Source organism: Galleria mellonella, unplaced genomic scaffold (genome assembly GCF_026898425.1).
Source record: "Galleria mellonella isolate WM207_F2 unplaced genomic scaffold, CSIRO_AGI_GalMel_v1 utg28, whole genome shotgun sequence".
In the NCBI taxonomy this organism is placed as follows: Eukaryota; Metazoa; Arthropoda; class Insecta; order Lepidoptera; family Pyralidae; genus Galleria; species Galleria mellonella.
In genome coordinates, this window is record NW_026442064.1 from 1,530,475 (window position 1) to 1,558,275 (window position 27,801).

Sequence of the window (27,801 nt, forward strand, 5' to 3'; positions counted from 1 at the left end):
ATATATATATATATATATATATATATATATATTCAAGAATAGAAGTAAAAAATATTACAATTATTGATGGTTCACAAAACAGTGATATCGCGAAACTATGAAATTAAAATATTAGATTAAGAGATAGGTTTAGAGTAATGACGCGTCAGAATCATCGCCATCGTTACAATCATTTAAATTGCATTTCTCTTATATGGAGATCGTGAGAAATACGATTAACACTTCTGTAAAATACAAACGGTCAAGCCTAGGGGGCTATTGCGCCTACTACTTTATAGAAAACTAGGAAATATGTTTAATATACCAACTCGTTCATATCACATTAATATATACAGACAAAAGTTTCAAATATTACTAAAAGTGCTTGACTAAAAACTAGTTCAGTTTATAAATAATCCGTTTACGAGCGTACATATATAGTTTTGAAATAACACGTGTACCTCAAAACGGTCATATCTCAGAGTATCAAAGTATTAAAAGGTCTATATCTCAAAATATTCAAAGATGGTTTACATGTAAAAAGGTGTTAAAATAATATTAAATATTTAGTAAATAATACTAAAACCTACATATTCTAATATACTAATATATTTTGTATAAGCGTATAGTTATTGATAGTGATGTATATGTGGTATATTTATATTTATACTTAATAATTAATCAAATAATAATATTAGGTGTTAAAAATTATACCGTCCAAAAATATGTAGTCGCGTGTTGTTAATTTACAATTAATCTGTAAACCATGCTAATACGGTATTTTCATTTATTATTTGCATTCTCAAAAGATGTTAATAATTTACAATTAATCTGTAAACCATGCTAATACGGTATTTTCATTTATTATTTGCATTCTCAAAAGATGTTAATAATTTACAATTAATCTGTAAACCATGCTAATACGGTATTTTCATTTATTATTTGCATTCTCAAAAGATGTTAATAATTTACAATTAATCTGTAAACCATGCTAATACGGTATTTTCATTTATTATTTACATTCTCTAAAGATGTTAATAATTTACAATTAATCTGTAAACCATGCTAATACGGTATTTTTATTTATTATATGTATTCTTAAAAGGGATCAATAATTTATAATTAATCTGTAAACCTTACATGTATTTTTTTAATATTAAAAAAATACATTAATTACAGAATTACGGTTCAATAATGGAATAATCTTCAAAAAGAAAAAACTTTGAGGAAAAATTAATTAAACTAAAAAAAATCGATATTTTGAAGATTTTATTTAAATGCGCGGAATCAAGCGCTTATAAATATCCAATTCGTGTAAATTTCATTCTTAGGAACCCTAGAGAAGAGTCCCTCAAAGTTACACTAAAATCTAAAATGGGTCAGCTTTGCCGATTAGACGATTTCAAATGGAATGACTCAATACAGACAGCTTTTTGCTTATTTTTTTTTAGTTTGGTATGGGTTCCTAGACATATAGGGATTAAAGACAAGGAAAACGCCAATTTTTGTCGAAGAGTTGCCGAGAAGATCAAAATAAAAAAAATATAAGTGCTAAACCATACGTTGCAGATGCATCCAATGTCGTTAACTATGCCTTTGAGAAATATGCGAAACTAAAACTGCAGAAGGAATGTAGCAAATTGGGAGATCTCAGGCGTTTAAAAAGTTCTTAAATGACAAGGCCTTATCCAGAGCCAGGGGACTATAGATATCTTATACCGTGGGATATCGTGGAGGTAACACATAGGGGATTTATAAAGTTATAGTAAAAGGCTGGGAAAAGCACAAAAGATCCCAATGATTGCTGACCCCGTACGCAAATATAAGACATTGCGAATTGTTGATTTAAGTACCTACTAGTATAAAACAGTAGTATGTAGTATCGTTCTAGGTGGTAGGTAACACAATAAATAATTTCACTAAATTAATAAATAGAAACGTAATCTAACTTAAACTAGTCAAATATATAAAAAAAATTGTGTATTAAAAAATATACCGTATAAAAAAAAGTGTATTTTATAAGACAGGCACATTCTAAAACATTTAGATATCGAGATATAGACCTTTTGTTATTTTGACGTTTAGAAATAAGAACGTTTCGAGTCCCGTGTGTTACGTGATCTGCGACTTTGTGTATCCGACATCAATCTACTGTAAGAACTCGGCTTGCGACCCCATGGACGCCATGTACATCAACAAACAATTAGTCTGTGTAGTTTAAGCGTAAACCGATGGGTAAAGGCATTTAATACAAGGGGGCATTGAGCTTTCTAACATTGCATAATTAAAGATTGTGTCCCAAAAAAAAAAAGAAACCTACTTCAATTGCGACAAAATCAGTTGTTTTAATTTAAAAACTAAATCACTGTACTAACTTTGATAAAACTCTACGGGGCCATTGTGTAAAACTGAGGTATAAGGTAACAAGCATAATATAAAAAAAAATACAACCCAATTAAGTATTCCCTAATAATAAATAAATAAATATATAAATAAAAAGCCTTCATTGTTAAAGTCGGTTGAATGTTATTTATAGCATTTCAACAAAATATTTTTTAAAATGAAATGGGAATATGTCAAAGGATTTTATTTAATAATAAATTACACTTTATTAAGTTTTGTTAATATTTGTAATATGAGATTATAAAGTCCAATGCAAATGTATGTAATCTTATTACATTTAAATGGAAATTAAAGCGTAGTAAATTAAATGATAGGGCAAAATTTTAAAAATATTTCCCATCTTTAAAATGTTATTAAATAGTTTAAAAGAGTTTAGTATGGTAAATATTAAAAAAAAAAGCTTGCTATATTTTTTTATTTAAAAAGTACTTCGAATGTTTTTTAGTAACATATTATATACAGATAATCTTATTTATAATAAAACATGTAGTTCTAACATAATTATGTAGTTAGGAAAGGCCGCTATATGTTCTTCATATATATACACACACACATTTACATATATAAAACATATGTACCTATAGCAGGTAGACCACATATATATTTAAAATAACGTCCTATGTAAACAGTTAGAAATTAACAAAACTTGATGTGAAATACACTTTAGAATAAAGTCCATTATTATTGGATACATTTAAAAAGTTAAAATTATTGGCAGAAACCAACTTAAAATTTATCTCACTGAATTGTCTATGGCCTCGTGTTTAGCGCATGGACAATTAATTAACATGTTTATTACAGTACAAGAGAGATGTACAAATCAATTGAAATGTATAACTCACAAAAAACTATTTACTAGTTGCTCAGTAAACCATTTTATAGGCAGTTAATTCATTCCAATTCCACATGTTTAAAAAAAATCATAAATTAAGAGATAAAGGGAAATTTAGACAGACAGAATTGAATTCTGTCTGATTATTCTTCAGTCTAGATCTAGATTTTAAAGGTAATATTTTTTTTTAGATATTCACTGAGATCTGTCTTATTAGATGTTGACTAAATAGTGGTACAATGGAGTTTCATATTAGAAATAATATTATGGTATCATAAAATCATCAAGTTGGCTAATCATCGAAACAGTTAAGTAAATTTTCATTATATATATACATATATATTTTTTCAAAGTATTCTGTACATTTCGATCAACGTTTTGCTATACTAATCCTAACACTATACTAAATAGAACATAAAACAAATGATTCACTGCAAATAAATGAAGCTGCAGTGAACGTGAAAAGCAAGGCTACGTATATTATCTTGTTGTGTGATGTAATTTATTATGCAGTTTAATATTAACAGTACTCGCCGCACTCAAGTCCTAGCCTACGTTTCATTAAAACAAATATAACATCAACAAACTCTGTACAAATGGTGCTGTACGCATAGCCATGTCTAATGATTATTAATATTAAAGTATTTTACAATATCTAAGATAGAAGCTACGCGATTGCTGAGCCCGCTTTCTCTGTGAAGAACCCGTGCGCAATTTCGAGATTTAGCTATAACTTTTTATTATTTTATAAAGAAAAACAATTTTTTTTTTTTTATAAAACATTGCTTTGTGGTTTTCCATTATCACTTTGTGTAAGACATTTGCGTATATATGTATATCTATATAATACAAGGTGAAAACGATATCATTACCATATTTTTAAGGAAAATAAACTATACAGATTTTATACGGAAATACGCTAATTTAACTGTTAAAACGCGCTCACGCGGACGCTGTACATGTACTTCTAAACATAGTATAGACGCTCAAGATTTTTTATTATTTTTACACCTGTTACCCTTGTTACGTTGAAAAATACGTTAAATTTGTCTGACCCGAGTAATTTCCTTGAAACTATGCTAACGATATTGATTTCACCCTGTAGTGTTAAGCTAACATTATTTTTTAAAATTTCAAATTGGGCAAGTTAGCCTATATAAATATATACATATGTATATATATATATATATATATATATATATATATATATATATATATATATATATATACTAAATATAAAAATATATATATCTTCACGCCACATACCTTACGAGTTCTATCAATATTATTATGCTAGGTGTAAAAAAAATATATATATTTTAACATAAAATGCTGGTAACCCAATTGATTTTTCAGCGTAGGCGTCCTGTATCGCCGATAAAACAATGTTAAAAACCGGTATTTAGTGCTTTGGCTACTTTGAAACATCTCAAATACGCTCACCGACCGACAACATTTAAAATACAAATAAATACAATGAAAAACCACAACAATGGATGGTCCAAGTTGAGGTTTTTAATAAATTCAAGAGTTTAATATTAATCTAAGTAATAAATAATGTTAGTGTTTAAATAGTTTTTATTATTGCCATGTTGTGTTAATATGTGATGTTTTGTAAGCGTAACATGAGTATAAACATGGTGAACACACCCCATTAATCGTTTTATTAATAGAACCACGTTTCAATCGTTTACATCGTAGATTCTCAACAATCCACTGGAACACAGGGCGCTTTAGAAGAAAAAATATCCACAACGCGGTTGCAAATTATACATATATTTGATAACGCCCACATAGATCTCTAGATCCGTCACAGAAGAACAAATGGAACAAAAATATACAATATACAGTAATATAAGAAGGGACTAGCGCCACCTGGTGGGTCAACAGTCACATTGAGAGCCTACGATCGCACAGATTCCCGTTTCGATCTGGAAATATTTGTTTTAACATTTAATTTAACAATATAATACTCATTCTTACCCGCACAGTCTATGCTTATTAATTAAATCCACTCATAATGCACTTTCTTTGTTTCATACTTATTTATTTACCTTTGTACACAGTTACAAAAAGTAACAGGTATAAATAAAGTGTCTATGGTTATCACTATTTAGGTAGTTCTCAGGCTTTACGTTTCTTACGCAGTCTACCAAATCATACATTTTCAATGTACCATTTTATGCTTGCTTAAGTTTAAGATATTGATTAAAAAAACCATGTGATTTGGTAGACTTAACCTAATGCTAGATATATCCCCTATGCTTACTTCACGTCGCGACCCGCGGGCTCATCCTGCAATCACGTGCCGGTGTGGGCATCACCTGCCACCGCCTCCTGCTCGATGCCACCTGGCTCAGCTTACACTAGATGTAGCACCACCTTTTCATTGTATTGCTCTTCCTCTTCTTCCTCCTCCTGTAATAATAAATAAATTTATTTCTTTATACAAAGGTAGTTAGTTACATTACAGGGTTTGGTATCTCCTGTTAAGCAAAAATTGCTTGTGTTAGGAGAAACCGCTCCTTCACAACAATAATTAAATTTCATAATCATTACAATTTACTTTTCTTTTTTTCTTAATCAGCATTAAAAATTTTACTTTGTTTTACTTTTATACAATAATACTAAAAAAATTACATATCATAAAAAAAGAACAAATGTCTATTTATGATAATCTTGTTTGCCTCCTCCTGTAACATAAATGGTTCTGTTATCATGTTTGCATGTTTATTTTTTGTAAAATCAACTTTGAAGAAAAAAAAAACGACTGAGTTTCTGCCCCGTTCATTTCAGCTGATATTCTATTCAGAACACTGAAATTCTATTGAAGAATCATACAAAAAATAAGTGAAGCTGATAAATATATACTAAAATAATAAAAATTGTCGATAAATTAAAAAAAATATATTTAGTGGTGGGTCACCCCTATCATTGAGGGGTATGAAAAATAGATGTTGGCCGATTCTCAGACCTACCCAATATGCACACAAAATTTCATAAAAATCGGTAAAGCCGTTTCGGAGGAGTTTGGTAACAAACACCGCGACACGAGAATTTTATATATAAGATATATATATATATATATATATATATACACTTGGGAGTACTCACATCAAAGCCGAAGCATGTATCTACGTCCTTTTCCAACTTGATACTCCTGTCCACATCAGTATCCCGCTTACTCTTCTCTTGCTTGATGACCTTCACCGGTAGCTCCTCCTCCTCTTCCTCTTCATCAGCTACTGGACAAAAGTATTTATTAAACAATTTGGCATAGTAGACAAGCTGATAGGCTACCTGCTGGGAAGTGGCTACCGTCGCCTATAGACATGAGCAGGACCGAGGACGTCAAAAATAATATAAACGGAACGGAGACTGTAATAACGATGCCTGCGAACAATACTGCTGGCACTTATAAAACAAATTAATATAATTTAATTTATTATATTAATTTAATAATTATATTAATTATATACACTAATGTAAAAAATTAAGGGATCACAAAAAAAAAATCAATTTTTTAGGTGATTTTCAATAGGCTGTAAACTTGGAGAAAAATCATCATAGAGACATTTAAACAAAAAAATAGCAAAATGCTGGTCTAAGTGTCTAATTTTTTGGATCTATACTCAAAAAGTTTTCATTTCAATTTTTGTTCAGGTAATTTTGAAAAAAAAAACCACTGACAAAAATAGGTTAAAAATTTTTTTTTGTTTTTTTTTTTACGTCTACAGTCTTTAACAATTTTTTTTTACATAATCACCATATGGGCCAGATAACTTGTTATTCATTATACAATCTCGTACTCTTTCTTCCTCTCACTCCTTCTGATTTTATATACATAATTAAAATCAAGCCCACATCAACATATATGTATTATATGCATGTAATCTGGTGGTCTACCATGAAATGAAATTCCGAAATTTCGAGCTCAATTTCGTGTTTTTGTTTGTATCAAAATCGACCCATTAAATGGAGCTTAACATTTCGTTCATCATAAATCCTATTCTAATAGTCCAGAGGAACGATATTTTAACATTTTTAATAATTTTAAACAGCATGTATTATATAATTTTAACATCAAATTTCTGTTTCGTTCGCCCCGAAATTTCGGAAAATACCCGAAGTATTTTGTAGTCAATGTTGTGTACGCCTGCTATAGGTATGCATATCCGCATGCTACACAAAAAATGAAAATCAATATTATGTATATAATATGTATACTGTTGGTGTGCCCAGTTCAAAATAAATAAATAAATAGTTGCAATAAATTTCTATTAGCCACAATGTATGTATATTTTTTCTGTCTCCACTTAGATCAATCATGGTTTACAGTATCTGTATGTGGACCACATTATCTGTTTTATTTTTCTTTAACAATTATTAGATACATACAAATTGGTATTTTTTCTCTCTATTAAACTAAGTATCAAAACAAAAAAAAATATTTACTGAGATTACGTATTTTTCTAAAATTTAGCTTAAACCGAGAAGAAACCATAACTGGAATTGCAATGTGAATCTTATTTGATTGCCAATAAGCATCGATATGCAACTTAAAGAAATGAGATACCGATGTCATAAATATGAGCTGACATGTTACCTCACAGCGTCTTAATGGCTTACCCAATGTCTATGACATTTGGTATATACATATTATTTGAGTCAGATAAGGACATGATATATAGATAGATAGATAATTTATTTGCATTACTTACAGCACACAAATTACAACATATATATATATACAACATACATAAAAAGCGAGGTAACGTAAATGATAAAAAAAAAATACATAAAGCTAAATTAAATTTTTCATTTGTGCGTGTGTCTTAACAATACAAAATGGTCACAACTCAGTTTATTGCTTCGCCCACAAATGAGCAAAGCACTGATATTCTGTTGCGGCCAAAGGGAATAGGGTTATAATAAAACAATACTACCAGATTATCCATACAGTAAATAGATAGATTTACAGTAAAACAGACAGATATGACAGTCTATCTAGCAGACAAATGGAACATAGAGGTAACTTGCTGGAACGTCTAACATTTGCCTCTCAATTAAGAATTTTTAAAAATCAATTTTGAAACTGGACTTAGTGGCGATCAGTCTTATGGGAGGCGGTATATTGTTCCAACATTTTGTGGCTTGATATCGGAAGCTACCATTAAAAGCTGCTGTTTTATGGGGATGACAAGCTAGAAGAAAACGTGACTCTCTGTACTGTGATTATGTAATCTGGTGAATTGAAGTTTAGAAAAGAGATGCATGACAAGACATGAGCTACCTTTTTACCTCGGTCAGGTGGACAAAGTCATGGGTGAAAGCTTTTTTTTTATACTACCTAGAATGGCAAACAAGCTGACAGTCCACCTGATGGAAAGTGGTAACCGTCGCCTATAGACATGGGCAGTGTCATGGACATAACAGAGTATACTGTTTCGCCCATGATACCCCCCATGCGTTGCCATTCCATACACACCTGAGTAGGTGTTATTCCTCTGTACCCAGTAAATCCCCCCATATCCCACCCTTCAAACCGAAACACAGCCATGCAAACACAACTGCTTCACGGTTGAAACACGAATGGAACAGAGGTACCCAAGCAAACGACTTTTGTACAAAGTCTCCCTCTGGTAAGTATAAAAAAAAAAACCTTTTGTAAGCAACTTACCATGCTCCTCGTCGATGAAGTCTGGCGCGACCACTGCCACTTGCTGCTCGGTTCCATCCTCGAGCTGTATCACTTCGAGCACCACATACTGCTGACCATCGCCGTGGGTCACTGTCACCACCTCGCCGCGCTCCAAGTCGTTCAGACCAAGCTTCACTATGTCCGTCTGTTCATTTTCCGACTCCACCTCAGCCGTTATCTCCTAGGGCAAATCAAAAGACACATTTGAGAAATGAGTCCATGCATTTGTTTTTTTTTTTTTATACCAAAAAAATAGCAAATAAGCATACAGCCCGTCAGATGGAAAACGGTTACTGCAGCCTATGGACGCCTGCAATACTAAGATTAACATGTATGCGTGGGGGGAAGGGAATGTTAGTAATGGGGAGGTTAATCCTCATTCATATCAATATACTCTATCGGGTCGACCTCCACGCGGTTCCTATTGGAAACTATCGTGACTAATTTGTCGTTGAATTCGTCACGATGGGCTAACTGACCTGCCTTTTTATCCTCACCAATCATCCCTCACTGGTGCTCTGCCAGTGATTACCGATAGCGCAGGCAGGGTTACCATTTTATTTACATCCATTACAATAAAACATAAGTTTTGCGCTGGTTTTACATGTATATTTCCAAATGAGTGTTAGAGTCTTAGTGCGAAAATATGAATACCATTTATATTGGGCATCGGTTTTGTGAGTTTTTTTAATGGGTGAAAATGGAATAGTAACCCTGCCCGCGCTATCAGTACACACCGATGGGGCACCAGTGGAAGTTGATAGGTGAGGATGAATGCAGGTCAGTTGGCCCACCATGTTGAATTCGACAAGAATTAATCATGATAGTTTCCAGGAGGAACCGCGTGGAGATCGACCTGAGAGGGTATATCACTAGCAATGGGACTATTAGACCTCATTACTATCAATCCCTTTCCCCCCTGGTCTTGTGAGTTTACAATGGAAAGGCCACCCTGCCCAGCGACGTTACAGTTCATGACTTACGAACTCTCGTAACTTTCAGCTTACCGAAACGTGGCAATGTCACAATTATCTGTCAATTTCCAAAAACATTTGAGCATTATCGCCAATGTTTTTGGCTGATTTTTATTTGTCTAATTGTCTGTTAACGAACTAAAATGTTAATATTGCTAATGCAGCGAGTATAAAAAGAAAAAAAAATAACAGAATACGCGTAATAAACTCACAATAAGTAAATAATATATAATAATAAAAAAAGTAATAGTGAGGAGTAAGATTTTTTTGTTCAAACTTAGATTTAAGCATTTTGTAATAGTAGTTTTTCTCTTTAAATTACTAATAATATTGTATATTATCTACTTAATTATTGTGAGCATATTGTTGGTGTGTCTTTTATAAATAAATAAATAAATAAATAAATAAACAATAAATTTGCACAGCAAGCAGTCGAGGCTAAATATATATTTTTGCTACATTTACAATCGCATATAGCATTTAATTTAAACCGTAAAAATAAAATTATTGACAATTTGAAATTTTTATCAGAGGAAGACTGTAAAAAAAAGTCGTTTGCTTAGGCACCTCTCTCTGTACCACTCGTGTTTCTACCGTGAAGCAGTTGTGTTTGCATGGCTGTGTTTCGGTTTGAAGGGTGGGATATGACAATGAAATTATAGGATACAGAGGAATAACACCTGAGTCCTCAGGAATGGCAACACATGGGGGGTATCATGGACGAAACAGTATACTCTGTTATGTCCATGGTACTGCTCATGTCTATAGGCGACGGTTACCACTTTCCATCAGGTGGACCGTCAGCTTACTTGCCATTCTTAGTTGCGTAAGCTTGTTTGCCATTCTAAGTTGCATAAGCTTGTTTGCCATTCTAAATTGCAAAAGCTTTTTCTTCATTCCACACCAGTTTACTTATAAATTACTAACCATTTCCCGCGAATTTGCCTACATGAATCAGTTAATAAATGTATGTCTCTCTATGTACCAAATATCATTGAAAACCGTTGAGTAGTTATTGCATAAAATAGTAACAAACATCCATTTATGCTTAAATCGTTTATGATATTACTTGGCAGCCAATAATAAATCGCAGCCAGCAGCCATTATAGTAACTTATGTGTGACAAAACAGTAAAAAAAAACAGACAAAACACCAAAAATTCCAAAGTAAGGAGGATAACACTTGTCCTTAGAAATATTAAAACAAGTGGAGCACCATAAATGTTATGGTTTACATTAAAATGAACAGGGTGTCGCTCTTGTCTATGGACGACGGCCACCACTTACTATCACATGGTCCGCCAGCTTGTTTACCACCTTAAAATGACACCCTAATCCACAGGAATATTGTCAGAGAGTATACTGTGATATTCACAGCCGTCTACAACTATCGGTGATGGTTTCCACTTTCAGATGGGTGGATAAGCAGTTTTTTTGCCATATAAAGTTTTTTTTTTATGAGTGAAAATGGTATGGTAACCACTGCGCTAACAGGATACGCTGGCGGAGCACCAGTGAAGGGTGATAGATGAGAATGAAAACAGCCCAGTTAGTCCATCATGATGGATTCATCAGGAATTAACCATGATAGTTTCCAGGGGGAACCGCGAGGAGGGCAACCTGGTTGGGTATATTGCTAGCAATAGGATTCTCAGTCTCCATTACTAACAATCCCTTTCCCCCCTGCCATATAAAGTTGTGTAGATATAGTTATGACCACAAGTATATTTTGCTCCACAAAAAAGAAACATAAGTGTGGTAAAATTTAATTAAGCATTTGATTTAAAATCCAAAATACTGAACTAATTTTGATAAAATTTCTATAACATCAGTATTAAAATTAAAAGTAACATTTTAACCGAAGTTAAAATTGGTTATTCGAAATCGGTTTTCATCCTCACCCATTATCCCTCACTGGTACCTCGCCAGCGTATACAGACAGCACAAGCGGGGTTACAACTCCACTATCACCCATCAATAATATATATATATATATATATATATATATATATAAACATGTAACAAAATGTGGCATGATGCTTTAAAGTAAACAATTATGGATATGGTGGCTTTAGTTGTTAGTTGTTAAGCATTTAATAATAGATGTAAGCTATATATATATATATATATATTTCTCTGTACTTATTGTTATACATGTATCAATATATGCTGTGTTTGCCTATAAAAAATTGTTACACTTAGTTCTAAGCTCCATAATTGTATATATATTTACATTATTTTGTGAAAACAATTGTTGGTAAAGCTAATTAAATAAATAAATTATTTCGCTTTGCAAATGAAAATCACACAAAGAAAATAACAGTTCAACAGTCATGAGAATAGTTTATAATATAGCAACTAAACTGTTCCGCAATAGCTTAATAGCAGAAATAAAACTCATTTTACATAACACGAGCAATATACAAAAAAATCATTTCGATACGCATATCTTATATGTAAAATTCTCGTGTCGCGATGTTTGTTACCAAACTCCTCCGAAACGGCTTTACCGATTTTTATGAAATTTTGTGTGCATATTGGGTAGGTCTGAAAATCGGTCGGCATCCATTTTTCATACTCTTCAATGATAAGGGTGACCCTCACAAAAAAAAATTTTTTTTTGACAAATTTTTCCATTTTTATTTTATTATGATTTAACATTGAAAAATGCATACAACCTCAAATTTTCACCGTTTTACGATTAACTCCTGTATTTTAATCGCGATTTTTATATTTCGCAATAAGTGGTAAAACAACGTTTACAGGGTCAGCTAGTATATATATATAAATAAATAGGCTAAATTCGCTCAGCAGAATAACTTAAAGTTCCTTTTAAACATTTTCTGGGTATTCATGCAATAGTAATTCCTTTACAATATTTGTTAATTAAATAATCAATCATGCCTAAACAATTTTCGATGAAATTTGGTACACAAACAGACCATTAAAATAGATTAATGTAGGACAATTAAATCGTGGAGTTTAGAGACACTCAAATATGTAATTACACAAATATTTTCTTGTTACAATCGCAATAAGCACGTAGCAATCATTATCGCATAGCAGTTATCGTTTACATAATGAAAACACACTTTAAATACATATAGGTAAAGATTAAAATCCATCAAGTTGGATTACTGTGGATGTTTGTCACTCGCGCACGCAGCACGCTTTATGCGACTATTATCAAATGCTACATTTTTTAATTGCATTATTTTAGAGCAAACAAGATGCAGATGAATATTTTGCAAACAAGAATCTTAACTAGAAACGGTGATCGGTGATCTGGTACTACAGGTTTTAACATATTTCAGACACCAGCTCCTCACAGCGGAGTTTCGTATTATTTTAATTATATTTCATCCTAAATACGTCGTGTGTAAATTTAAACTGTTTGTGAGGAGACATAAATAACATCCATTGTATAAGTAGGTAGGTATTATATTTATTTATAGTATACGAGGTCTGTCCGGAAAGTTCGTATAAAAGTGTTCTGGAATGCGAGAAAGAGGAGTGGGGAGGCCAGGTAAGCGCAGGACCCCTTCCTTATGTCCCTAACAATGCTTCAGTTCTGGTCTGACCGCCGTGCGGTGCGAACTGGCTTGTCACGCCATCTGTGAAGTTACCTCTTAACGAAACCCCGTCGGCATGGAGCCCGCTTCCGTTGAAGAGCAGCGCGTCGTAATCAAGTTTCTCTCGAAACTCGGCAAGAATGGCCGTGAAATTTTTGCCGATCTCAGAACAGTTTATGGGGATGATGCTGTGAAGGAACCAACCGTCCACAAGTGGCTAAAAAGATTCAGAGAGGGCCGAGAAAGCATCAAGAATTCGTCCCTCCAGGCCAGACAGTTGATGGAAAATTCTACGTCGATGTGCTCAGACGCCTCAAAGCTCGTGTGGCACGAGTTCGTCCAGAATTGGCGCGAGAGGGGCGTTGGATTCTTCACCACGACAATGCCCCTGCCCACACCTCTCTTGTTGTCCGTGAGTTTTTGAGTAAAAATTCCATTACGGTGACCGAACACCCCCCCCTATTCGCCGGATTTGGCCCCGTGTGACTTCTTCTTGTTCCCAAAAACCAAATTGGTACTTCGGGGGCGGCATTTGGGGGACATAAATGAGATAAAAAAAGCTACGACGGGGCAGCTGAGAAACCTACAACCAGAGGACTTTCAAGGAGCCTTCTCACAGTGGAAACGGCGTTGGCACAAGTGCATTATGTCACAGGGGGAGTACTTTGAAGGGGATAAAATTGATTTACCTGAATAATTGTAAAATAAAATTTTTAAAAAACTTTTATACGTACTTTCCGGACAAACCTCGTATGTATTTATGTAATATTTTATTATGTATCTTAATATTTTATTTAACTGTATTTTTGTTTGTGTACTCTAAATATTAATAGTTGTAGCACTTCAGCTGCCCGCTAACAACATGTTTTCTAACTGTATTGGTTTGACTGGAAGAGATCTCTGTCAGAGATAAGTCCACCCTTGCTCACAACATTTATAAATGCATTAATAATGTAATTTACAAGTGCAATAAAGAATATATATAAATATATGATTATATTATTATTATTATTAAAAACAAAATCTATTTACCTTGGCGGCCTGACCGTTGATGAACTTGACCTTCTTCTGGCGGCCGAGTTTCAGCGCCAGCGCCCTCTCCTGGTGGCCGGACTCCGGATCGTGGACGGCGAGATGCCTAATCAAGTTGCCCTTGTGCGCGAACGTCCTGTTGCACTCGTGGCACGTGTGGGTCTTCTCTTTGGGCGGTTTGGGCACGTAGTCAGGGTTGTGGTACAGGTTCTGGTGTCGCCGGAGCAGTTGCTTCTGTCTGTAACGTGACAAGTCGCCAATTAAATAACAGGGTGCTTTTTAATTGATGACAATGGAATGGCGAGTCCAACTGCCCAAAAAAAAAAAACATTTAAATAAAATACAATCAAATTGAAAATCTCAAAAGTAGCTTATGGCCTTCTCCCTCTAATCTACAATCATCATCATCTTCCTACACTTATCCCAACTACTATTTGTGGTTGACGTAATAGTGTTTTATCCATATTACTAAAGGATTCGACTTATAGTTTTACGACCGGCCGCTTACCTTTTGTACAAAGTCTACCTCTGGTAAAAAACACTAAGAGAGGTTACATCTCTGCGTATCTAAATGTATGCTAAGGAGACATACCTGAATGCTTGATCGCATTGGTCACAAATGAATGGCTTCTCGTCGATGTGTTTCAGCATGTGGGACTTTAGGTGTCGCAGCGTGGAGGACGCGTACGGGCAAATCTCGCACTTGTAGCATTTCTCGCCTTCGTGTGTCTGTCAATACATCACTACATATTCATACAAATCTTTAGCATGAGTTTTAAGTACTATTCTACTGGTGAAAGTTTACAGTTTCCCGAGAAAAATTGAAATAGAAAAATTACAAATTATTAAATAAAATTGTCATCGTTAATCAATTGTAATACAAGATTTTAAATTTTATTCTTATTTCAACCTTTGAACAAAAACTTTTTGATAGAAGGTTAATAACATAATTTAATTTTTTGCGTCTGTGGTCATTCAAAAATTATTTTTAATTATTTATTTTAATTTATACAATAAATTTATATATAATTATTATAGCTGTATATGTAATGGTCCATTGTCTTGGTCATACTGGTTTTTTTTTTAATGTGTGATAATGAAATGGTAACCCCGCTCGCGCTATCGGTATACGCTGGCGGGGCACCAGTGAGGGATGATAGGTGAGGATGAAAAAACTGGTTAGTTGACTCATCATGACGAATTCACAAAACACAAATTAGTCACGATGGTCTCCAGGGGGAGCTGTGTGAAGGTCGACCTGATAAGATCTATTGATAGCAATGGAGACTAACCGCCCCATTACTAACAATCATTTCCCCCCTTGTCATCCCGGGTAGATATTGCTCATATGTAAATGACTAGAAGTGTGTGCATGCGGATTACCTTATTATGTATCTTGCACGAGTAGCGATCGGGGAAGGACTTGCCGCATCGCTTGCACTTCAGCGGCTTATCGGACGTGTGCAGCTTCTGCACGTGGATACGCAGGTCCGTCTTGCGGCCGCACTTCGCCGGGCACAGCTCGCACGCGTACACTGGCTTCTCCGCCACTGGACAACCGTTACAATTGTTTTATTTCAAGTAATCACTTTTTAAAGACATATACTGAGAACACACATGAGCGAAATAAATCGCAACACACCTACACCTACACACACACACACACACACACACACACACATACAAGTGGATATTTTACAACATTGATTCCATAATTATATTTTTTTACTATAAATGTGACATTGCTGATTATTCTTTTTATATAATATAATTTTTTTCTTATGTAATTGTAAATTTGTATAGCTCGATAGATGGTGTTGATCATAGAGGACTTATATTGTTTTACCATCCATTGTTACCTATGTATCACAAAATAAATAAATAAATAAATTGGAGAAACAGTCAATGATGAAATGTAACAGTGAGGTCGATTCTGATGTATGATTCAGTCTCTAAACTTAGCTCTTAATATTTTTTCTATTTTTATTTAATAATTTCGGAACATGACTGTTTTATGAACCATCATTTTGACTTAAATCTAATAGAAATTTAATTCATACTGATCCTCAAAATTGGCCATGTGGTCACGACCTAGAATAGGCCACCCTTTCCTGTCCCATGGGTGTCGTAAGAGGCGAATAAGGCCGAGAAATGGGCAACAGCGTCCCTCTTAAAACATCTCTAAAGCCTGACTGCGGTTGCCAATCCGTCTGCCAAGCGTGGCAACTACTGTTAAAAACACCCAAGGGAAGGTGTAGAGTAAAGGCTGATATAACGATGATAATCCTTAGAACCAAGATTTTACTGTGATATCTGAATATTTTATTTACTTTAGAGATAGGTTTAGAACTTTCGAGTAATGACGTTTTAGAATCGACCCGCTGTGTAATAATTTAAAATTGGCGTAAATTTACAGGGTACAGAGGAATAACACCTGAGTCCTCAGGAATGGCAACGCATGGGGGGTTATCATGGGCGAAACAGTATACTCTGTTATGTCCATGCTACTGCTCATGTCTACAGGCGACGGTTACCACTTTCCATCAGGTGGGCCGTCAGCTTGTTTGCCATTCTAAGTTGCATAACAAAAAAAGTTAAAAAAATAAAAAAAAAAAATTTAAAAGGAATGGAGTGATTATAACAATATGAAATAATAAAATCACTTGTACAAACTATAATTGTACATAACGACTACTGTATATTAATGACCTAATTAATGATAATCAGGTCATTAATATACAAATAATGTACAACAAATAAATGTACAATAAATGCTACATCATCATTGCGTAATATAATAAATCACTCACCGTTGTGTATGAGTTTATGTGCTTTGAGCGAGTTGGACTGCGTAAAGCACATGTTGCAGTGGTCGCATTTGTACGGTTTCTCGCCCGTGTGAGTCCGCAGATGTCGCTTCAGTTTGAACGTGTCGGGCGAGGCGTAGGTACAGTGAGGACACTGGAACAAACAATTTGGAATTAATTTCGTTTTACTAAACTTAGAATGGCAAACGAATAAATGGCAACCTGATGGAAAGTAGTAACTGTATATGGCATGAATAACGCCATGGATAATGGGTGATAATGGAATGGTAACCCCACCCACGTCATTGTTATGATAGGTGAGGATGAAGCAGGTCAGTTAGCCCATCGTGACGAATTCAACAAGAATTGTTCATGATGGTTTCCAGGGGGAACCACGCGGAGGTCGACATAATAGGGCATATTGCTAGCAAAAACTTGTTAGCAATAGAGTCAAACTCCATTGCTAACAAGTTTTTGTGGCTGGATGCTCTATCTATATAATCTCAGATGGTGTTTCCCAACGTAGGGACCACGCCCCACAAGGGTACAGTTTGATAATTAAGGAGGAGGGGGGGGATTAAAACATGGACTAGAAAGCGATTTTAACCTTCTTGTTCCGGACTATTTAAATGCAATGCTGCGAGTAGATATCGATGCCAAATTTACCAAAAAAAAGTAAATAAAAAATACTGTAAATATTTATTAAGTAAAATTACATTTGACGTTACCTAAATATCAACTGGGCGATTAGAGTTGTCAAGTAAACTTTGTCGGGAAAAATTATGTATGGGGGCATAAAATTTCTAGAAATGTTCAAGTGAAATTAGTGTTCAAATGAAACAAAAAAGGTTGGGAAACACAGATCTAAGATATAATGTTCACCTGATAGGGCCGCTCTCCGGTGTGACAGCGCACGTGTCTGCGCAGTTTAGACAGCTCGACTGACGCGTAGTCGCACTCAGTACACTTGTGCGGTTTCTCGTGCGTGTGCTTGTATCGGACATGTCGCACCAATTCACCTGCACATACATGTTAGGACATGTACACCTTCAGGAATACAACTGTGGAAACCGCATCCAATTTCGTGCAGCAGTTTTTGCGTGATGCCAGAATAAACAGACAGACAAGATTTCTAAAAATATTGTTCTTATTTCTATTGATCTTATTAAGATCCCTTGTGTAATTTTTTTTTAAACATTTTCAAAATTTTTTTTACAATCTATTTTAATATTTCAATTTATATTAATTACTTACATTGTGTTACTAGTACTGAACTGAAAAAATGGCAAACAAGCTAACGGTCCACCTGATGGAAAGTGATAACCGTCGCCTATAGACATGAGCAGTACCATGCACATAACAGAGTGTACTGTTTCGCCCATGATACCCCCTATGCGTTACCATTCCTGAGCACTCAGATGTTATTCCTCTGTACCCAGTAAATTCGCTGCCATATCCCATCCTTCAAACCAAAACATAACCATGCAAACAAATAACATTTTTTTGATGAGTGAAAATGGTATGGTAATCCCGCCTGCGCTAACGGGATACGCTGGCGGAGCACCAGTGAAGGGTTATAGATGAGAATGAAAACATGCCAGTTAGCCCATCATGATGAATTCATCAGGAATTAACCATGATAGTTTCCAGGGAGAACCGCGAGGAGGTCGACCTGGTTGGGTATATTGGTCGCAAAGGGATTCTCAATCTCCATTACTAACAATCGCTTTCCCCCGGTAACTTGGATATTGGGTACAAGCCTCCCCATCTGGCTTCATTACTCTTTAATACTTGACGTGTTCATCCAAATTTAACCAGTTATATAGTGTAGATTAATATAAATCTACCTGAGGTGGTGAACGGGCTGTTGCAGTACTTGCAAACGTGGGGCTTGACACCATTGTGCATGTTCACATGGTTCTGCAAGGAGGAGACGGTCTTGAAGCCGCGCTCGCATACGTTGCACTTGTGCGGTCGCTCCTCCGAGTGGGACTTCATGTGCCGCAGCAGCAGATACCTGGTCATAGCACACCAATAATCATGTATACCATATATTCTCAAAAACTTTAAAACAATAATAGGGACAATAACGGGTCCTTGCCAATTAAACAAACATTTATACACAATAGGAGCCACAGACAGCCCTCTATGTATCTATATAGGCTGCTCACATGATCCTGGAATATGAAGCTATAGTCCCTCAACATTTAGAAATCCTCCTAACGGTGAGGTCGGTCAGTGAGGGCTATTAAGGTCCCAGGAAGCTTCTGGACTGGCTGTACTAGCCACCACTCATACGCACAACGGCCCATGTGTGTATATATATATATATATATACACATACATATATATATATATATATATATATATATATATATATATATCTTTGTATATATTTGTTTATATATAATAGTGCGCCACCTACCCTTTCAACGTCCTCTACCCAAAGGTTGTCTGGAAGAGATTGCAGCGAAAAGGCCGCCTTTTGTATCATTTCTCATTACAATTAAATGTATTTACTATTCTATAAATGGTGCAATAAAATGTAAAATAAATAAACATATAAATAAAATTTGTCCCCAGGGAGGTAACGTTAAATAGCTGGTACTTACCGCCTGTGACTGGTATACGAGCAAAAGTTGCAAGTGAAGTGCGGCCGTAGGTACTTGCGCTTGGTTGGCGGTGGCTTCACCTTGACCTCGTCGTCCTCCTCGCTCTGCTCGTCGCCACCATCCTCCTCCTCGTCCTCAAAGTTGTACACGTCCTCATTGCCCTTATCCTCCTCCTGAACCACGATAATAAAACTATAAATTCTTCCAATTTTTTTTTTTGAGTCGACCAGATCATTTTAATAGCACAGAGAGTAAACGAGCATGCGGCTCACCTGATGGTAAATGCCTATGAGTATACGTTAGATTACAGATATCCTGCCGGCCTTTTAAAAAGGAATATGCACTTTTCATGAAGGGTACAATGTGCCGAAACAATAAGGCTTATTAATGGATAATATTGAAGAAGTAACCCCACCTCGCTATTGGTATACAGCGACAGAGCAACAGTGAAGGATGATAGGTGCGGATAAAAGCAGGTCAGTTAGCCAATTAATCCAACAGCATCCCTTTTAGAACATCATCAAAAAACTAACAACAGTAGCCAACCCGGTTGCCAAGCGTGGCAGCTACAGGAAATACTCCAAGTGGGAGACTTATGTTCAGCAGTGGACAGTTAACATCTGACAAGATGATGATGATGATTTTATCATCAATCAAATAACGTATTTTCCATTATTACCTGGTCCATTTTAATGTCAATATTGACAACTGGCTTATTTTCTTCTTGGACCACTAGAACGTAGCTGACTTCGCCAGTGCTGGACTCCGATGGTACCAGGGTCACCGTCTGGTAGCTCTCGACGTCTACTAACATCTGATCGTCTTTAGATATACCCTGAGGACAAAGTAGGTTTTCAGTTAATTTGGAGACTACTTGAAAGTAAATAAGAAAGTTTTATTAACCGACCAACTACATTCATATAACAATAAATAAATATATGATATTTTGTAACAATATTATAGTTATTATATTGTTATATTCTTCAATGTATTTTCCGGCATAGAATAGCCCCCCCCCCCGTGTCCCCGTCCCCTCTTAAAACATCTCCAAAGCCTAACAGCGGTTGTAAACAGCTACTGGTAAAATTCCCCAGTGGGGAGACTTATCTTCAGGAAGTGTCTATAGGATTTTTATATAAAGAATAACATATATGGTGCAAAAATAATAAGATAAGTAATAAATTATTAATAGCTATATAGTAAGTATAGATAAATAGAATTAAAATATATACATGTACACATAGATAAAGGATATGGCCTGGGATAGAGCTGGCTGGAGGAAGATGCATGAATTAGTTGCACCGACAAGAGGAAACTCTTAAATAAAAAGAAGACACATAGATATATGTATAAACAAAGTTAAATATATATAAATATAGAATAATTATACATATAAGTAACTCAATTGTTAGTTGTATTGTAAACACTTTATAATTTTTTTATAATATTAACTTATATAAATTTTTAACAGAGTTTCAGTAACAAGTAGCACGAACCTCATTCTCTTCGGTAACTGCTGTTGGCAAGGATACCAAGTTCTGGTTATCCCCCGCCGGCTGGTAATAATACCGGCCCTCTTCATCCACGAAGTACGTAACACCTGCATCTTGCTCTTCCTCCCCATTTACTGAGGACAGTGGATCTGTAAGAGGTACTTATTCATTAGTACTTAGGTAGTACATGACTTGTAAAGCTAATTACAAATCTGCACATATGTACAGAAAGGCAATTAAAAAATATTAATTATATATTTTCAATTTATCACTAATCTCAGTTAAGAGAGTATTTCTATGACAGTTTCAAAAAAACTTGATTATGTATACATTATGTTTAACTAAGATAGTCCATACTAACATAAAGGAGTTTAAAATACTTTTGTATGGAAAAATTGTGTCATTTATTCATAGTGTCCATTGATAATTTTCATGCTACTTTCTAAAATTACTTTATAATTAAGTTCAAAATTCTAAAAATCAATACACAGATGTATTTATATAATTTTAAATTCAAATATTGCAACTTATATATTGTTCAACCATGTGGTTCTGAAAGATCAACTTTCAAAACGAATCCTGCGAGTGGACATTCATCAAATAAAAAAGTCAATCGAAAATAACACAGACATTGTGTATGAAAGGGGCGAGGGAACGTAAATTACATTTCCAGTAAAGAAATTCTATTTAATTTAAAAAGAAATACAAAAGTAAACAAAGTGAAAAAAAATAGATTATTTACCTGAAAGTACGGGCTCTGAATTCTCATCGATGATAGTTTGCAAAATAAGCTTGTTCTTGCCTTTTTTATCCGGCGGCGGCATGTCTGCAAACAACATGAAACATAAACCATTTCATACAAGGAGGCTTATAATATAATATCTTTTATAATACTGGAACATACGTGAAGTAAAAAGTTTGTACCCCTTTTTACAAAAATTACGCGGACGAAGAAGTATGAAATTTCGCTCCTTTATAGTTTATATAATATATAGAGGAGTGCAAAATGCTAATTTTTTTTTTAATTATTCATAATATATTAAATCAATAAAAAAAACATTACACACACTACCATATATTTGATACACACACATACACACCCACATAATAATATACTATTTCTTTTATTGGTAATCTGTGGTCAAATTGAGAATAGATTAATATTGCTTGTCTTTAATATTACTTGTCTATAGTCTTGCTGAATGTCAAACGTAACCATAATAGATTAATTTATAACAATATATGTTATGGTCGAATTTCGACCACGGGACGACCACTAGTATCGAGGAAAGCTCTGAAAATCACTGAGCTATTGATAAAATCTTCCTTGTGTCTGCATCATATATCCAGGGTTGAAGTTCCAAGATTAAAAGACATTTAATCAACTGACAATAAAAGCTATATGAGCTTTCGCAACGGTTTAATGCGAGAAATGAGTTTATTATTGATAAAAATGCTTTGTTATGTAATACCGAATAATTGAGCGTTACTCTTAATTTTTAGGTACTTTGACATTTTACATGGCGTACACTTATGCTCGTGTCATTAACCGAAACACGACACTGAAATTGGTAATATAATGGTATCTAGATTCACAAGTTACACCTATACGGAAATCACAATAGAACTGTACATGAATAGAATATATATATATATATATATATATATATATATATATATATATATATATATATATATATGTGTATATATATATATATATATATATATATAAAATCTGCCAAGATCATTGTTACGTGAGATATTGATATAACAATTACATGAGGTAATGATATTACTGTATACTAGTGAACCGGCCCGGCTTCGCATGGATTAACGGAATTATCTAAAATAATATGTAGCTTATGTGAGTCGCTGATATGCCAATCCCTCAGGTACATTACTTTTTACTGGACTACGACAACCTAATACGCTTCAATGTTTATCATCAGACATCCAAATTTATTTGTTTAGTAGCTAAGGCGTTAAAGTGTACCAAGCACCGTCGACGCCGACGATCAATTTTGCAGTGTTATTACTGAGCTACTTGATATATTTTTATGCCAAATGTGGTCACCCATCCTTGTTGAAACCAGGGCCGGGGTTGCTTAACTTGCATTATTATTAGCGATACGACCTCTAAGCAACCACTCCTCATTGTATTATATACTTAAATGATAATTACGTACCTAATACCTTCATAAAGTTTCAGCCAATTCAACTGATCGTTTATTTTATAGCATTTTATGTGTGATTCTATAATTTATTTTAGATTAATATATATATATTTTTTTTAATTATGAACCGATTGAAATAAACACTGTATGTTAAATGAAGCAAACCGTAACACAGTAGTGAAAACCGCATTTAAATCTGTTAAACCGTTTCTATATTATTTGACAAAAATCTATTTGTACTATGCGTACTAACATAACTGTTGAGAGGGAAGAGATTATTAGTAATGTAGTCTATCTGTCCCATTGCTAGCAATATACCCTATCAGGTAAAACTCCATGTGGTCCCGCCTGAAAACCATCATGCTGAATTCCAAGTGTATTCATCACGTTAGGCTAACTGACCTGCCTTTTCATTCCCACCTATCATCCCTCACTGACGCCCAGCCAGTATATACCCCTAGCGCAAGTGGGGTTACCATTTCCATTTCATTATCATCTATTAAAAAAAAACATGTTATGCCATACTAAACCTATACCTGGTCAAGAAATGGGCAGCAGCGTCCCACTTGAAACATCACCAAAGCCTAACTGCGGTTTCTAACCAGCCTGTCACACATGGAATCTACTGGCAAACCTCCCGTATTTGGGAGGCCTATGTTCGGAAGTAGATATATATAATGGATGATAGGAAGCACTATACTAGTAATATTATAATTGTGAAAGTTGCTAAAGATGTGTGAATGTTTGTCACTTAATCACATTTGAATAGCTAAATAGATTTGAATGAAATATTGTACACAGATAGGTAGGATCCTAACTATAGGATACCTTATATAATGATGACAGACAAAGCTGCAGGAAAGAGCTATTTCTAAACGATTCCAACACTATTAATACATAATTTGGTTTAAGGTTTTAAGCATTACAACATCAAAAGTGTCAAATGATCAAGTACATTTCTAAATATAAAAAAATATTCAATTAATTATTACCAAATCTAGTCATCCAAATCCCTATATTTTGTACAAAGGAAGAAAATTTTGCAATTTTTTTAAAAAAATTAAAAATAACCTAAGTTAATGCTGTCAGTTAATAATGATGACAAAAAAGGTAAATTGAAGATTTCATTAAAATTTTTATTATCAAAATAAAAAAATTAATTATATGGGTTTTCACCATTGACACGAATTACACAATCACAGTGAAATGGCTTGCTTAAAATCAGTTCGTCAAAATCATTTTGAGAAATGGCTGCCCACGTTTTTTGTAACAAGTCAAATTGTTGTGGAGTATGCAGGGTATCCCTACTCGGCAGACCTCTTCTTTGGATTGAGCAGGCCATGGCAGAAAGTTGATATGAGCGTCGACAAGAATGTGAGGACATGCAATCTCCTGCATTAGTTGAAACAAATCACCCATCTCGCTTGACAAAGGGATTAATAACTTTGAAACAATCCTTTCTGCATAAATCTGAGCATTGAGAATCAATCCAAAAAAATTTTTTTTTCCTTTATATGAATGAACTTCCTAACAAAATTTCAAACGTTCTTGACGTTCAGTGGTTCCTCCGAATTCGAATACGTCTTATATCTGATCTCATATTGAAAGGAGATTCATCAAAAAAAAAAAAAAAGTAGGCGCCAGTCTTCTTCCTCCCATCCTCCCAATTTTTGTACTCTAAAACATACTTGATCTCTAGACACTTTTGACATTTATACAAAGAAATTTTAACCCATATCTTCCCGGAGATACTTGAATTTATTGAATTTAAGTAAAACTCCTTTCAGTTACTATTTAAAGGATAAAAAATATAAATACATATTTTTTTTTTCAGAACCCTTTTAAAAATGGAACACTAGACATGGCTCTGTAATTTCTTAGGTGTTTTAAGGTGTGAGTAGTGAAAATAAATAAATATATTATACAGATATTTTACATAAGTGTTACAAATACGTAGTTAGTGAAATTAAGTTCAAATATTAATATAGATTTGCCAAATCATCATAATTATTACATAAGTATATCTAATATTAGTATGATAATCCATACACACTAACTAAAATAACTGACTTGCTTTTTGACATGAAATCTCACAACTTTTTGTAGTGGAAGAACTGCATTGCAAGACTAGCATTTTTTACATTTTATATATTTGATGGGCATTTTTTTATAAGTCATCCTCTTTTCGTTTTCTAAGGTATGGATGCTTTATATAAATAATGTAGTTCCAACATACAATAGGCTACCTCTTCCTTTCCTATAAATGTGACTAAAGGAATTTAATGCTAGAAGGATAGGCAGCAGCACCCTACCTAAAACATGTCCAAAAGCTTAAATGTAGTTGCCAATCTGCCTGCTAAGCATGGCAACTACTGGCAAATATCCCCTTATGCTCAGCAACAGCTTATGTTCAGCAGTGAACAATTATGGCTGAATTAATTACTTTACATTTAATGAAAATGATTAAAAATTTTTTCCTTTCTTTATAAGCTAACTAAAATCCAAAATTTGTACTTTGTAAGATTACTAGAAGTATCTTATAATTTTGATTATCAGTAAGTTTTTGAGTATAAAATTTAAAAAACCTTTGACTAGTAATAATGCATAAACCATAAGGTATAATTATTAAATATATTGGTAATATGCCCTGTTACATCTTCTTAACCACTAAAATTTAAACTTTTAGCATTATCCACAATAAACTTACAGGACGGTTTAATGTAATGAATCACTTCATGAAAAGAATAGTAGGGCTGTGCTCAGCTCGATCTAAGCACTATCATACCTCCTGATCACTAATAATAGAATGGTTCATAAAAAAGTTAAATACTATACAATAACCCCTGTTTTATAACAAATTTTATTTATTAAATCAAAATAGAACATACTAGAAATTAATCAATAATAAAATATTGTAACACTTTGAACAAACTATAAAAAATATTTGCAACAAAAGAATTCTTTCACACAAAATCTTAAAATTGTTAATACATATATTTCTCCCAAAAAATATTTTTTAATAGCCGATAGTGTTTAGTAAATTAGATAAAAAAAAGTATTATATACATTTAGAAATAAGTAAAAGAAAAAAAAAACATATAGCAACTGTCCCAATAATGAAACACTGGGATGATGTGGATTATTCATAATTCAAGCCTGATATAATGAAAGCAACAAGATAAAAATTTGCTTTGAGAACTGTCAATATAAAGTGGCAAACCTTGTAGGGGCCTTCCAACCCTGGTTTCAGTAAATTATGCAGAAATTGTGTAGTGAACTGCTCATTATCAACGTAGCTAGGCCGCCATCTTAGCAACATATAACATTTGATTCAACATGTTACCACAGCACTTGTTAGGCACCACTTTCATCAATCACAATAAAAAAAATCATACCCAAACAATAATTAAGATCAAATAGCGCCACAAACTGAGAACTAGGAGATGATCACAGACGGCGCTGTCGTCAACGGGAAATTAAAAACTTGATAAATAGCTAGAGGAAAGAATCAAGTCTTCAACAATTACCACTCTTTGTTCTGGCACGTGTGCAAACATGTTCGATCGATATTATTTACATATTAGATAACATAACCGATAATGAATAAAATTAAAGAAATAACTCTAAATCAGTACCTGTAAGACTATAAGCTTCTAAAATTTCCCAATGAGGGCGTTTTAATCAATTCAATATGCGATAGTGACGCCGAGATGGTGACCGAGAGAACTACTAACGCAAAAGCCGACTTCAGTGATACCAACATAATTTTAAACATTCGGGCAAAATTTATTAAAAAAAAAGAATGGCTTGAATTGAATTGATCCAAAAATTATAAAATTATTACGTTTGTACATTAAACAAAACTAAAAAGGGGTAAAATTTGGAAAATGCACAATTTTTTTTTTCATAGTGCAAGTTTTTACATAATGCCACAGATTAATTTGATACTTATGCGAGTGACTTCTATATAAAATGAAGTACTTATCTGTTAATATTATTGACATTTTTGTTAACTTCCCTAATTAGCGATTATCTAAAACAAGTTACTATTTTCATAATTATAAGTAATTTTTAGAAAACAACAATAATAATACCATTCTAAAATTTATATGTTAAAGAGCATCATCCATTGTAGGTATATTATATACTATATACATTGTAGGTATACGGTATACTCTATATATATATATATATATATATATATATATATATATATATATATA

General features: G+C 33.8%; 1 protein-coding gene across 6 annotated transcripts; it reads right to left on the reverse strand.

Moving 5' to 3' along the window:
• On the reverse strand, positions 1-27,327 carry LOC113516779 (transcriptional repressor CTCF-like). Of its 6 annotated transcripts, XM_052895418.1 has the most exons (15): positions 26,974-27,074; positions 26,799-26,886; positions 22,147-22,230; positions 21,408-21,553; positions 20,591-20,746; positions 19,912-20,084; positions 19,147-19,316; positions 18,182-18,318; positions 17,303-17,453; positions 15,876-16,042; positions 15,085-15,221; positions 14,493-14,730; positions 8,895-9,096; positions 6,329-6,459; positions 1-5,632 (listed from the first exon to the last, which is right to left on the reverse strand). In XM_052895418.1, the coding sequence occupies exons 3-15, from the start codon at positions 22,226-22,228 to the stop codon at positions 5,576-5,578; spliced, it is 1,947 nt and encodes a 648-aa protein (XP_052751378.1). In that variant the 5' UTR covers positions 22,229-22,230; positions 26,799-26,886; positions 26,974-27,074; the 3' UTR covers positions 1-5,575. The 6 variants fall into 6 exon arrangements, with proteins under 6 accessions (XP_052751378.1, XP_052751375.1, XP_052751379.1 ...); XM_052895415.1 differs by lacking the exons at positions 26,799-26,886; positions 26,974-27,074 and adding an exon at positions 27,214-27,327; XM_052895419.1 differs by lacking the exons at positions 26,799-26,886; positions 26,974-27,074 and adding an exon at positions 27,106-27,205.
• Positions 27,328-27,801: the final 474 nt, after the last annotated feature.